This window comes from Phyllostomus hastatus, unplaced genomic scaffold, assembly GCF_019186645.2.
Source record: "Phyllostomus hastatus isolate PE091 unplaced genomic scaffold, TTU_PhHast_1.1 phas_contig_86, whole genome shotgun sequence".
Classification (NCBI taxonomy): domain Eukaryota; kingdom Metazoa; phylum Chordata; class Mammalia; order Chiroptera; family Phyllostomidae; genus Phyllostomus; species Phyllostomus hastatus.
In genome coordinates, this window is record NW_025333977.1 from 81,330,680 (window position 1) to 81,344,788 (window position 14,109).

The 14,109-nt window shown below is 39.2% G+C and overlaps 2 protein-coding genes across 6 annotated transcripts in view; both read right to left on the reverse strand.

Moving 5' to 3' along the window:
- Positions 1–1,722, reverse strand: part of CFAP44 (cilia and flagella associated protein 44) — a 116,763-nt gene extending 115,041 nt beyond the window's left edge. The window contains exon 1 of the mRNA XM_045851498.1: positions 1,631–1,722. The gene's annotated coding sequence lies outside the window, so the exon portion shown is untranslated. The remainder of the gene's footprint in view (positions 1–1,630) is intronic.
- A 4,085-nt stretch (positions 1,723–5,807) lies between these two features.
- The window catches only part of SPICE1 (spindle and centriole associated protein 1), a 56,666-nt gene continuing 48,364 nt past the window's right edge, over positions 5,808–14,109 (reverse strand). For 2 of the 5 annotated variants that reach the window (XM_045851993.1, XM_045851994.1), the window contains exons 14-18: positions 13,245–13,735; positions 11,111–11,321; positions 8,690–8,792; positions 7,644–7,731; positions 5,808–6,510 (exon numbers count right to left, since the gene is read on the reverse strand). In XM_045851993.1, the coding sequence (XP_045707949.1) occupies positions 6,457–6,510; positions 7,644–7,731; positions 8,690–8,792; positions 11,111–11,321; positions 13,245–13,735 (947 nt within the window). In that variant the 3' untranslated portion in view covers positions 5,808–6,456. Of the gene's footprint in view, positions 6,511–7,643; positions 7,732–8,689; positions 8,793–8,981; positions 9,052–10,059; positions 10,217–11,110; positions 11,322–13,244; positions 13,736–14,109 lie in introns of those variants that run through there. The other 3 variants (XR_006787226.1, XR_006787225.1, XR_006787227.1) reach the window with 3 other exon arrangements.

Here is a 14,109-nt window from a genome sequence, read left to right on the forward strand (position 1 = left end):
AACTTTAAGAACAGTGCCTGGCACATAGGCACAGAGTATGCAAAATGATCAAAAGGTAAATGTATTAATTCCTGAATAAATGAACAGAAATCACTTCAACTTCACCATTTCAAGTAAGAAGGTAAACACATCCTGTTAATGTTCTAGGTCTTAGTAAGTTCATTTTATATTAAGCTGAAATCTTCCTCCCCATACCTTGGATCCATTTGGTCCTTATTCTTCTTAGGACAAAAAACAAAAAAAAAAAACTCAATATTTTCTGCGTATTATAGCTATTCAGATCATTGGAACTGGTTCACTTTTCTCCCCAGACCCTCTCTGTTCCCAACTAAAGCACCCCAATTCTTTAAATTATTCTTCACTAACATGGTTTCAACTCTTTTCAGAATCTTGATAGCTCAAGAAGTTAATTTCCAATGCATCATCTATGAACCCCAATTTCATGTCTTCTTTGAAGGATCTGTACATTTTACTAGAGATGATGAAGTATCACTGTGCCCACACCAGCCATGTCCTTTAAGGCAGTCTAACATTACATTATCTTCGAGGTGGGGGGCAGGCTCATTACATACTGACTCATCACAATCAGTTTGTAGTCAATTAAAATGACTAAAACTTATTTGTGTTCTTAGCCACGTCCTGTCTTACACAACTGAATTTGCTAGCTTTAGTAGCCTATTGGAAAACTATTTGAAATCTACTTTTATTTGATTCAGGCTCATTAGCATAGCCTTTAGTGAATTCTGTTAACCAACTCATTTCTGTCAAGTTTTGAGTCAACCCTTAGGAAGTGTAAAGAAAACAGAAAATGATAGTGCACAGGTGGGTGTGCTGCTAACAAGAAAGTTATCCGGAAGCTAGACAAAAGGCCCCCCCAAGGTGGTATTACTCGTATTTACTCACTGGAGTTCAGGGTCAGTGCTCACTCTCAAATGTGCAAGCACTCCACTTCAGCAGTGTACCAGAGATTCCTTGGCATGGCACAAAGGTCCTTCAGCTTAGGGTGCGTAGCTCATTTCTTGTTATCTTCCCTGTCCCTGGTTTCTCCGCAGCTCCTTCTCCTCAAAGGTTTTAGTTCACAGCCACCCGGAAAAACTCACAATTGGCTGGACACAATGACTACTTGTAGGCAACAAGTATTTATTGTGCACCAACTATGTGTCTTTCACATGCTACACACTTTACCTACATTATCCTATTTAATTGTAACAAGAACCCCATGCGGTTAGCATTAGCATTGTCCTTTTTAGAGATGAGGAAACTGAAGTGCAGAGGACTCAACCAGCCAAATGTCACACAGCTAAGTGTGGGGTGGGGTGGCTTGCTTCACCTGGAGACCAGGGCACTTTGCCACCAAACTCCCTACTTCTGCTTAGCGGGGTCTAAAGGATACTACTACTGGCCGTCCCCGCTGGATTACCGGCTACTAGCAGGCACGAACTGTGTCCACTTTGTAACCAGTGTGTAGCTCCATGCCTGCGAGCGCGGGTCACTTCAAACGCTTGTTGAACTGATCTGTTGGAAGGACGAGGGAATGTGTCTATAGGACGCTGGGGCAGCCTAAAAAAAAAGTCCAAGAGGGGTTCACTACTCCCTCACGCGCTAACAGTTTGCCGGGGTCCAAACTTACCACAGGAACCGACCTCCGCCGCGCTCTCTGTCACAGCATCTGCCCTGCTGTTGGTCTCCGTTTACAGCAGTTACTGTGGCGACGCCTCCGCGTCCTCCTCGAGACCGCGGGCCTGCGGCGTGAAGCGCATGCGCACCAGAGTGGGTGTCACTGGAACCATCAGCCTCGCTCGCCCTTCGTCCCGGCTACTTTGTCGCGTATGACTCAAGTTCAAAGCCAATTAGAAAAGCCCAGCATTCTACCAGTTTAGCGTCCCAGTTTAATTTTTACTTCCAGTTTATATTATTAGCCTAAGGATGTTATAGTACTAAACCAAATGACTTTTGAATGCTTTCGAAAATACCTGCCTAATAATATAAAATGGCCTAAAGATCCACTGACCGAGTACTATCACCAGCAAAGATACTTCGGGAGGCTTTCGTTCGTTTGTTTATTTACTTAGGTATTTATTTTACACTATGTTATATCTGTTGGCCTTCAGGAGTAAGTAAGATCTCATGTCATGGGTTCTTTGGTTGCAGGACCCTGGGCGCAGAGCACAGAAAAGCTTGACAAATTTCTCAGTTTAGCAGTTTGCTCAAGTGTTTTTGTGGTATAGCCAGAGCTTGAACTGATTTTTAAATAGCTAGTGTTATTGATTACAAAACATAGTTTTAAAACGGCTACAACACTGCAATAATATGTGACAAAGAACTTTGTATCCAGAAAATACCAAGGATTCATATAATTCAGTAAGAAAAAACTAACCATCTAATTTTTTAAATGGGCAAAGGACTTTGAATACTTCACATCCCATAGATGAGTGGTCAATAAACACACGTAAAGATGCTTAGTAGTCCTCGGGGAGATGCACGCAACAATGCACGCAACAATGCACGCACTCCACACTCACTGGAATGGGTCCCCTTTTTAAACTGCCTGCACCAAATGTGGAAGGCTACGGGGCAACTGGAACTCCACACACTGCTGTTGGGAATGTAGAATGGCACACTTTGCAAATCATTTGGCAGTTTCTTTAAATAAATAAAATCTTTAAAAATATAGAGTTTAAACCTGTACTATACCATTTTACATCCAAGGTATTTACCCAAGAGAAACAGAAACTTATGTCTGCCTCTGATGGGTGTGGCTCAGTTGGTTGGGTATCATCCCGCAATGTGAAAGGTCACAGGTTTGCTTCCCAGTCAGGGCACATGCCTGCATTTCAGTTATGCCCCCAGTCAGGACGTGTGCAGGAGGTAACTGACTGATGATTCTCTCCCTCTCTCTCCCTCCCTTCCCCTCTGTCTAAAAATAAATGAAGCCAAGGAATTACTGTCTTTAAATAGATGTAGTTTACTATAAATAATTTGTTAATAAAGTCAATAGGGAAACATTGCTGTATTACATTTTGTTTATTGGTTTCCATAATGTTACATAACAACTTTCCAGAAACTTCATACCATGCATTTGTTGGCAATATTCAAATATTCTCTTTAGAAAGTATTCTCTTGGATTTTTTTTAAAAAGGACCTAACCTTGTTATTATTAAATTGTATACCCAGGGTGTCTCAAAAGTCAGAACACAAAAGATAAACTTATTTTTAGATAGCATGTTAGTTACATTTTCAAATAATATGCTCACTATGTTTTCTTTCAACCTCCAAACACCCTTTCAGGTGAAATACCTTGAAATTAAAAGCACTGGGTTCAACTGTTAATTACAGAAAAACAATAACCTCACTACATAATGTCTTTAAAGATCTGGAAACAGACAATAGTGTATTTATTTGAACACAAAAAACTGTCAGTTATTTCTGAGTGTTTATTGTGAGTTGGGTCCTGTTCTTAGCGTATTTACACGTATTTACCTCACTTAATCCTCACAACTTTATAGGAAAGACTTCAAATGGGAAAGATGCAATTAATTTGCCCACAGGGAGACAGCCCTGAGTTCAAGCTTTCCAATTGCAATACTTACACCCTTTGCTACTGTGCTGTTAGTCATCTGTATGTCAGAAGTCCCACAGTTATTTTAAAAAGAGCTTCAAGTCCTGGCTTTACTTCTTACAAGCAACTCTGACATGAGGCAACTCCCTTCACCTCTAGGGCTCAATTTCCTCATGTGTGATGGGGTGGATGGCATCTAACAACTAACTCGTGAGTTCACTATAGAGTTAAGTGACAACATGGGGATACTGCAGCTTAGCACAGTGCCTGCGCAGTCATGGCTCAATAAAGGACAGCGATTATTATTATGGAGCTTCTGTGCCACACACACGGGGAGAGGATGGCAGCAGGGAGCAGGCTTCGGAGAAAGGCTGCCTGTGTTCCCATCCTAGTGCCACCACCTCCTAGCTGTGTGAGCCTGAGAGAGCGCTTACCTCCTTGCACCTCATCTGCAAAATAAGGATAATTGTACCTACCCACATTAAGGTGTCATGAAGTCGTGTAAAGTGGCTAAAATACTCCCTGGCACTTAGTAAACAGTAAATTATTATTAAATTCTGCTAGCCCAAATTATTTCACTATACAGTGTAGGAATGACTGTACTACAGCTGCAGATGTAATTATTGATCTAGTCTTTCTTCTAAGCTACTATTTGGAGAACTATAAATTTTATTAAAGTCTAGCAAGTGATTAGCAGCTTTCTATTGCATATTGGAGAAGTTATATGGTGCTCACAGCCTGAGTCTAAAGAAAAGAAACACAAGTAATCTGAGTTTGGCTTCTTAGAAGTAAATACAACTGTATACATCACAGTGAAATGTGGCAGAGCGAGCCCCTCTGCAGTGCAACAGACCCCAGCCTTGAGCACGCATCAAAATCACAGAATGAACATATTCAGACACTAGAGTTTCTGAACAAGAGACCTACAGTAGGGCCCAAGAATTTTCGTTTCTAACAAGTACCCTGGGCAATGCTGCTACTGCTGACAGGGGTTCAGACTGGGGGACCCACTGATGCAGTTGACTCTGAAAGCTGACAAGAGGCCTTTTAAGTAATGTAACTGTTAATTAAAACCAAATATGCACCAATTTATGATTAGGGGACAATTAACATCTCTGTAATGATGGTTCTCAAACTTGGCTACACAATGGAATTATCTTAGGAGGTTTTAAAATATTGATGTTTGTGTCCTGCCCCCAAATATTCTAATTTACTTGATATATATGGAGACTTGGGCATTATGAATTTTAGAAGATCCCCAGATGCCTCTAATGGAAGCTGAGGTTGAGAAGCACTGCTTTAGAAGGCCTAAGAAAGGCTCTTTACAGCTGGTATTCTTGGAGTTTTAAAATCTACTTTTGTAGCAAAAAACAACATTAACAAGATGGATACTTGAATGTCAGGCCCACAGGTTGCCAGTGACCTAGTGATAAATGTTTCTTGCTGTGGTTCTCAACTCTGGCTTCACATTAAATCACTTTGAGCTTTTAAAAACAGCATGCCCAGTCCTCAACAAGGCCCTCAGGGAGTCACTTTGGCATTTTTAAATGCTCCCAAAGTTGAGAATCTTGGCTTTTGAGGTTTACAGGAATGTAAGGAAAAAACAAAGATAAGAGCCAACCAATTGGAGAATAATTAGGAAAATAAAAAAAAAAATGCATTCACAAACCAAGCAGATAGTCTTACATTTCAGTAATATAAGGAATAACACTAAAATGGTTTATATCCCAGGGAGGGATAGTATTTATTAAACACCACGTTTCAAAAAGTGCAATATGAATGGGAGAATTTGCAATAATGCAAATGGATACAGATGACTTTATGTAAATAAAATCAGTGATACCAGAAGAAGATAATATTATTTTTGGCTACCACAACAATGAAGAGGCCCAAAAGAAAGCTGCATCAGACACTTCTGAGAACAGAGACTTACAACTGCAGGAGAAAGGAAGGTTCCCTTATGGGTGAAAGTTCCCCAAACACGTAGCTTCAGTGTGTTTCCCCACCCCCAACCCATAAGCACCTCACTTAGGTGGGCAATTCCTATTATATAGCCAGGGAGTAGATATTTCAAAAACCAAGTTTAAAATAGAAACCAATGTCTGAAAGCCAAACAGATGCCTTAAAGAAAGACCTAACCTGAATGCGCAGTAAATTCAGGGCTAGGAAAATTGATAGCAACTTTTCATATTCAATTTTGTTTCAAATACTAAATACGCCAATCAGTCAATGTTACTGCACTGAAACATTTGAGCTCTATGATCATTATTTATTTTATGTGCATTACCATTATTGGTGACACTTTCACATTTAAAGACCATGTAAGAATTTTACAATATATACAAACCACTCTTACCTGCTGAAGCAAATAGAAACAATTACTCTCACACCCATTTTTCAAAGTTGTGCATTCCACAGATATAAAAAGTAATAGGCTACTGTGACTTTTCCAAAAACAAAAAACCAAAGAGGGTGTTAAATTTTTCTGAAAGCCAGAATTTAATCACACAAAGGCATTCTGTTATAATTTATATGCAAAGCAACTTAGTTCTTCAGAAAATAAAAATCAAATAGATCAACATTTAAGATATATTAGACAAAAAACCCTGAAAAAGGGTAATAATATATTACTCAAACTTTAAAATTCTTACAAAATATTAGAATATGAAACTTTAATTTTCCTATAGCCACAATTTTTACAGGAGGTTGCAGTTTGGTTAATTGATGGAAATCTATTTGAAAGTTCAAAAATAATATAATTGCTTTATTTCTTTGTTCTGTAAGATCTTTGTAGGTTTATCTGAAAGAAGGACAAAAACTTGAAAGCAAGAGCAGGGGAAGGGAAATGAAAGCTCAAGAATAAACAGCTGAGCGGCAGCTGTAACACTGGACCTCACTCATGACACATGGGTAGAAAGAGCAAACCAGCCTTCTTCGTTTTGTTTCTCAATCTGTTGAAACAAAGGTGCAAAAGGAATTTAGAAACTAACCAGAAACATGAGTCCACGCAAGCACACAGAATCCTACACACCTGCACTGAAAATTAAATCGCTAGAGGCCGTTTTTATTCTCTAACAGAGAGACTCTCACGTAACCGATCCCCTGGGCAGCAGGTATCCTTGCTGATTTAGGAAACCTAACTTTTAAAAAAATTATAAATCCAGTATTTTATGCAAATCAGAGGTACAACTTTAAAAATAACAGTTATTTAATCTTGTAAATTAAATTTGTTTAAAAAATAGTTTACTTTAAAGCATTTTTAGAATATATTAAACAGCAAAGGTCAAATGTTCTAGTGCTGGACAATTGGGACATCTGGGCCCATCAATTAATTTGGACTGTAAATACTTGATGTTTATTGAAACACTCACTATTTGGTCTAATTACTGAAGTAGTGATACAAGCAGCAGAGAAGATTCCCCCCATATCAGAAGTTGTTAGCTCAAGTTTTCAGATGTGATATTTATTACTTTAAAGGTGTCCTCCCATTTGCTATGACCAAACACTCAAAGGAACTATGTTTGGTTGTATCACCAACATGCAAAAATGCCTTTTGCTAAAATTTTGGATACATTGTGAGATGCTTAGTTTCTATGCAATCCTGTAATAAATGAGAACACATGACAAATACGTAAGACATTTATTTACTCTTTGTGCCATAACTGTAACCAGCGCACCTCAGTGTGGCACCCTGGAGCCACAGAGAGTGACGGGCCCCACCCAGCCGCAGCAGGGACTGAGGACACCAGCCTCTTGGTGTGCCTACAGTTCATTTAAGGCACATGTCTGTGTCCTGCCACACTATCTGGGATGCTCTCCCTGAAAGTAGTAATTTCTAGTCTTTAAGGATTGTTAAAATGCTATTGAATTTTATCTTATTCCTTAGTTACCCTACAAAACAAAAGTACATGGCTTTTGTGTTTTGCTAATGAAGGTAAATTCATATTTCTTCACTTCTGAAAATTTCACATCATCTTTAGGATAACAGACATAATAATTAAGAATGAAAATCACTAAAACAGCCACCTTCCACCCTCACCCTCCATCCCCCATACACATCTCACAACTACATTTTATCACATACCTTTGCTCTGGGATTAACAGGTGTGAGTCGCCCACTTCCTGAGGTGGCATTTAGTGGAGAACAAGAATTACTAGTAGCCCCTGAAGATCTATTTGTGAAGAATAAGGGAGAGAGTAATCTATCATCATTAACCTTCAGAAATTATGTAAGACTGACAATCCTCAATAATGGCAAGAACTTGAAAAGGTATGGCTGACATAGGTCCAAATGAGATAAATTATTCATAACATTTTCACCAACCTAAGTCTTTTTTTAAATTAATAGACTTTCCTTTTTTAGAGTAATTATAGATTTACAGAAAGATTGAGTGTGAATTCCAATACAGTCTTCAGTCCCTCCTCCCCTACCCAGTTTCCCCTATTATTAACACCTTGTATCAATGTGGCACATTTGTTACAATTGAAGAGGTAATACATTATTATTAACTAAATCTATTGTTTATATTAGGGTACAAGCATAGTTCTACACATTCTATGGGTTTCGACAAATGTATAACGACATGTATCTACCATTACAGTATCACACTAGTATGTTTTTAACATTAAAGTGGGGGAGAGGATGCGCAGGGGTGAAGAAGACCCAGGCAGTGGAAGAGTAACAAGACCTGCAGCAGCGCAGTGCGAGGGCAGGCACGCAGCGGAGATGGAAAGCCAGGTAGGTACATCCCTCGTGTCACCATTTACCACATGTAACCACACAGGCAGACTACACAATTAGCTCTATGAGCTTTGGTCTCTTTATTGTGAAGGAGGAAAACACTAGTGGTCAATTACCCAATTACCCTGTCATATATCATCTCCTAATTTTGTAACCCATAAGGCATTCTATATACGTGCTTTTACCGATTTTTGTTTTTATTAGCCAGCTCATGCTTTCTACATCCCTTCTTTCCCCCACAAACTGTCCTTTCCAACTACTTTATTTTCTTTACATCAGTGAGTCTGAACCTAAGTCAAACATTATGCACTTTCTTTTTTCACAAAGAGAATAATACACATACTGCATTCTTGATTTTTTTTAAGTAAACATCCACATTATAACCCTACCTTCTTGTATTGATTCCACTGATAGGAGAGACAGTACTGCATTTTGAGCTTTCTGGGGCTTCTGCTCCTGGAATAGATACTTCAATTGTCTTCTTTCCTCCTTCTAAAATATAACAATAAATATTAGTTCATTACCTTTCATTAAAATAAAAATATAAAATTTAACTTGATCTCTGTCTTACTGTAAATTTCACATTAAATTTGAGAGTTCTTTCTATATTTTTATTATGGCCCACAGATATACTTCAAGGATTATTTTTTAATGAGCTGTGTGACAAGAAACTTTAGTTACTAGTGTCAATTCAGTAGCATGCCAGTTCATAGAGAGCCAGAATCTTCAGACAAGTGGTATCATGTCAGATCTGGAAGTGAAAAACAGAAATTAAGAGCTAGCCCTAAAGAACTCAAGATTTTTGTTAAAAGTTGCTTATCTAAAGTTTTCCAAAGAAAGAAAAAAAATTCTGAAGTAATTCAGTAAAACTTTAAATCTAACATATCACATTATTACTACCACTGAAGACTTTAAGTAGGAGGGGCAAGTTGGCCGAAGAGCTCGCATGGCCAATGGCAATAGTGATGTACATTTTCAATACAGGGTCTGGCCGAAGTAACACCTGCTTGAGTGTGGTTGGAAGGGTAATAATATGGGTGTACAAATTTATTGTTTTAATTTGAACATTTTAAAGCATTCATATGGTGTGCCTGAGTGTGAGATTGTTGTTACAGAATTATATGCTTATAATTTTATAATAAAAAGAGGGCATTATTTGTGCCGGACCCTGTTTGCAGAGGCAGGCTATCAATCAACAAATATTTACTAAATATCTATAATGAAAGGCTTTATGCCCATCCCAGTCAGTTTCACAGAGGCTTCCACGAATCACTGCTTAAAACCAGTGATTTCTGGGCTTGAGGGGGGTAATGAACTCCTATTTACACATTCCTTGGAAAACAAGTTTTTATGGCATATGATTTATTTTTTATTTTATCATTATAGTCCACAGTGGTCCCTGTGAAAGAGCTAAGAAAGGAATATCTTAAGTGCTGAAACCACTGGAATGACAAGAACAGTCACGAATCTACCAATTTGCTTTAGAACTTAGGGCAAACCATATAACCTATTTACATCTCAGTTTACATATTCATCAAATGGGTATGACATCAGCTTTGTCTGCTCTCGGGTGAGTTGAGGACTAAATAAGACAACATAAATAAAAATATTTTTACCTTAAGGAACTATTACAACAGAAGATGTCTTATTTAATCACAGAATTATTAAGAGTAACCTGCTTTATTTTTCTTCATTGTACTGAGCACTGACTGACAGTATCTCATACATCTGTTTGCTCATTTGCTCATGGCCTGCTTACCAAGTTGAACACGCAAGTAGTCAAGTGGGGCAGGGACTTGTCCTGTCTGATGCAGTATCCCCGGGGTCCAGAACATGCCAGACACATAGTAGATGTACGCACTTACTGAGTGATTTAATGTATTCATTCTAATTAGAAGTTGCATTAGACTTCGTGACTATGAAGAAGAGTAAACAAAGTCATCATTTGAAGAAACCTAAAATTAAAGAGGAAGGAACCTGGGAAAACGCACGATCTGTCATTTTCCAGTAATTTCTGAAAGAGTCTGCTTTCTGGGCCTGTAGTTTCAAAAAGGAAATAACTTCTAACTAAAAGAAAAAGTCCTGTTGGCAGATACCTTAAAGGAAACCTACTTGAACCACCCAGGGGACACAGGAACATTTCTAAGACACGACTGCCTGAGCGCCTGAGGGAATGCACACTGCTGACTGACGCAGAGCTTTTTCTGCTCCTGGCAGAGCCCTCCCTTACACGGAGCCACTAGCAGTGCCAGCACAGCCTTCGTGGAGCTCCGCCCCTTGAGGATCTTAATCATTTAATCTTTGGCTAAAGAGCAACTTGAGATCTACTTCGTTTCATCAGCACCTTTTTGAGTGTGAATACTGTGACAACTAACTTTTCAGTCACTGCTCTATTAGTTAGAATCCCCTCTAGTCTTTCACATTCCTAAACATAGAAATAAAAGTTTAATTTACAAATTAATGTTTTAGCGATTTCAACAGAATAACTTATAATTTGTTGCTGATGCAATTCTACATTATCATCGTGATGCTTTTACCCTGTGCGGTACATGTGTTAAGTAAACCACCTACTGCAGTGAGTCCCGTTTCCACGTGGAGCAACTTCACCCAGACGCTGAAGATTCCTACAGCTCCATGGACAGCATTCTACCAGGAGACTGGCCTTCCAGCTCTATCTATGTCATTTATTCTCTGACTTAGTCTGTTTCTTTCTACATAAAACTGATGGCACTGAAATATATGTTCCTTCAGTTCAATATATACTTGCAAAACCAAAAAAGTGAAAACTACTTAGCTTTTAAACTGTCTACCTTTTAAATCACGAATCTGTGACCAGTCAGTCCACGCTGTGAGAGGTGACTGGATAGGTGATACTGGTGGAGAGGAAGGATTCAAACCAACAAGTTTCTGCTGCTCTATTAACTGCAAGAGTTTTCCACGAGCCTCCATACTCTGCCGGTTCAATTCTGCAATCCGTTCCTCCATGCTGCTTGGTGTTAGAGGTTGTGCTGCTGGAAAACTCTTTTTAAAAAAAAGGCACAAATTCCATATTAAAAATAACCCAAACAATTCTGACTTTTTGTAAAAATAAATTCTTGCACGAAGAGCCAGCAAGTTAATACTCACTGTCCTTGCTATATGCATGCTTGAATGGTGGATAAACAATCAAATTTACAAGTCATTTAACTGAAAAATCAAGACTAAAACAAAGGGATAATAATCCTTCTAATATTCGTGCCACATAAGTCCTCTAGTCCCCCTGTCCATGGAGAGTGTCTGTGGGACAAGCTTTCTTCATGCATGCACCATGAATAATTCTTTGGCAAAGATTTCTAGGACCCTATCACTCCTTCTGACCACATGCCAGCCTCCCCAGGCCACTTTTGGCTCACAGTATATGATTCAAGACAGCTGGTGACTAGAAAGGACTACAAGAGGGGAAAAAAAAGAAAAACTACCCAAGGAATATAACATAAGTTTAATTTGAAAATTCCTGAAATAGAAGTGTCATTCTTAATTATTTCATTTCCCAAATATGTCCCTTTGGGGGGTGAAAACAATCTCTAAAAGAAATCAGTAATTTGTAGCTTGTGTCCATTAGTTTAAAAAGAGATAGGCAAAACATATGAATTAAAGATCATTTTGCAATTCTGATAACAAAAAGGGCAGTAATAGATTATCCTCTCTAGCTTGATCCATATACTAATTAGAAAAGGAGGCAAACTCAACTGTTAACTCTGCTGCCTTTTAAAACTAAAAGTTGCTTGTTTCAAATAATCTTTAAAACTCTGCAAAAATAGAAATGTTTCCAATGACTCAAAGTTGAGGCAGTTTATACTTATATCTGTACGGATGGCTACTGCCCACTCCTAATACTCCTTTCTGACTCCTCTTCTGCCAGTCCCTTCTGACATTCCTGCCCCTCTTGCCCTCTCTGCCCATGAGCCAGTGCTTACAGACGCCGCCCTTATCCCAAACCTTACTACCCTGCATCTCCAAACCTTCCTCTTGGAAGTGCTCAATCCACCACTGGTAAAGTCCTTATGGAAGCAATCACCCCTGGGACTCATAACCCAAGATGCTTGCCAGCTCCTTCCCCCTGTTCACTGTTCTGACCCCTCTCAGAAGCCTTACAGGAGCCACTCTAGGTTGTAAAGAAGTAAAAGGAAGCCTCTCCCATCACTGGGACTAGCGTGAGGATGGAGGTTATAAACTCTCCCCAGTTGGAGCTTAGGATACCCTTTCTCTCCACAAACAAGGAAATGAGGGTTTAAGTTACCAGGTTAGCCCACAGTTTACTTAACTTACAAAATAACTGCACTGCAACATGCAGACTTCTGCTACACAGAGTATAATCCATGGACTGGCATCATTTGGGAACTTACCAGAAACACACAGGGTCTACCTCAGACCTACTCAATCAGAAAAAGCCTTTTGGCAAGATCCCCAGATGTTTCATATGTACAGTGCATTGAAGTCTGACTTTAAAAATCCTTTACAATCATTTCTATAGGAAAATGTATTATGTGTCCTAAAAAATTAACTACTCATGAGTTGAGGCTCAACTACATGTAATTCTTTTTTATGAGTCCCTTTAAAAATAAAAATGCTTTCAATTAAACTGCAGTTGTGTGGAAAATTTTTAAGTCATATTAATTCCACATGTTATATTTAAAACTTTATTCCTACCTTAATTTTTCTTTGTTACGTATTTTACTTTTATCCTATTTTCCTCATTCATCCCCCTTTATTTTATGTTGTCCTCTGTTAATAAACTGACAAATAACTTCTACTTATTTTGTAATAGGGACATGACAAAGCATAAGCCATCTAGCAGCAACCTCAAAGATATCCAGGACCACTTCTGGAAAGAAGTCCCTTAAGATGCTCCAGCAATGTACCTAAATTCCTAAATGTCCATGCCAGGCCTTAACTGGTACTCACAGCACTCACGTTGCTTGAATGACTTGTCTCCTGTTTGTTTAGCTCCCGAAGTCCATCCCCTTGCTCTCCCCCTGGCCCGATAATATTATTCAGATGTGCCTTGATAGCTGAATTCTGCAGTGTCAACTCAGCAATGCGTGTCATGATGTCCTTTCTTTGTATTAATGCCTCCTTTGTTCTCAGCTGTTGCCCATCCCCCAGTATTGGGGGCTCTTCTGAGAATGCGGGGTTCCTGGGCAGCTGGGTGTTTGAGTGGGAACTGTGCAGGGGCTGTGAGAGGTTAACAAAAGGAGCCTGGGTTTTGGGCTCCAAATCTTCTCCCATGTGAGAGACCCTCCACCTCTGAGTGAAGAGATGACTCTCTTCACTTGAATTCTGAATGTCTGTGTTAGTTGGTAAGGTCTTCTTTTCCCAATTTTGGTCCTTCTCAATTACTTCCACAGTTGGAGGAATTCGTGGAGCAGGACGAGTTTGAACAGTCCTCCTCAGTACTGTAGATAAAATTAAAAAATAACAAACATGCATTATTTAGCCATAGATTGGCACTATAATCATCTCATTAGAACACAGGTAGCAAACACGAGGCCCAGGGACCAAACCCGGCCCTCCACCTTGCTTCTACCCAGCAGCAGCACCGAGCTCTCACTTAACTGTTAAGGAGTAGTTACATTTATACAGCCCTAAAATTACATTCGGTCCTTTCAAGGCAACCGTGAGGCTGATGCGGACCCCAGTGAAAATGAGTTTGACACCCCTGCACTAGAACATCATGGTAGAGAAGTATTTCAGCAGGACTTGGCTTCTAAAGGTCTAAATCATTTTAGCAGAGAATACACCTGCAACGCCACCTCTAACAATCAAGTGC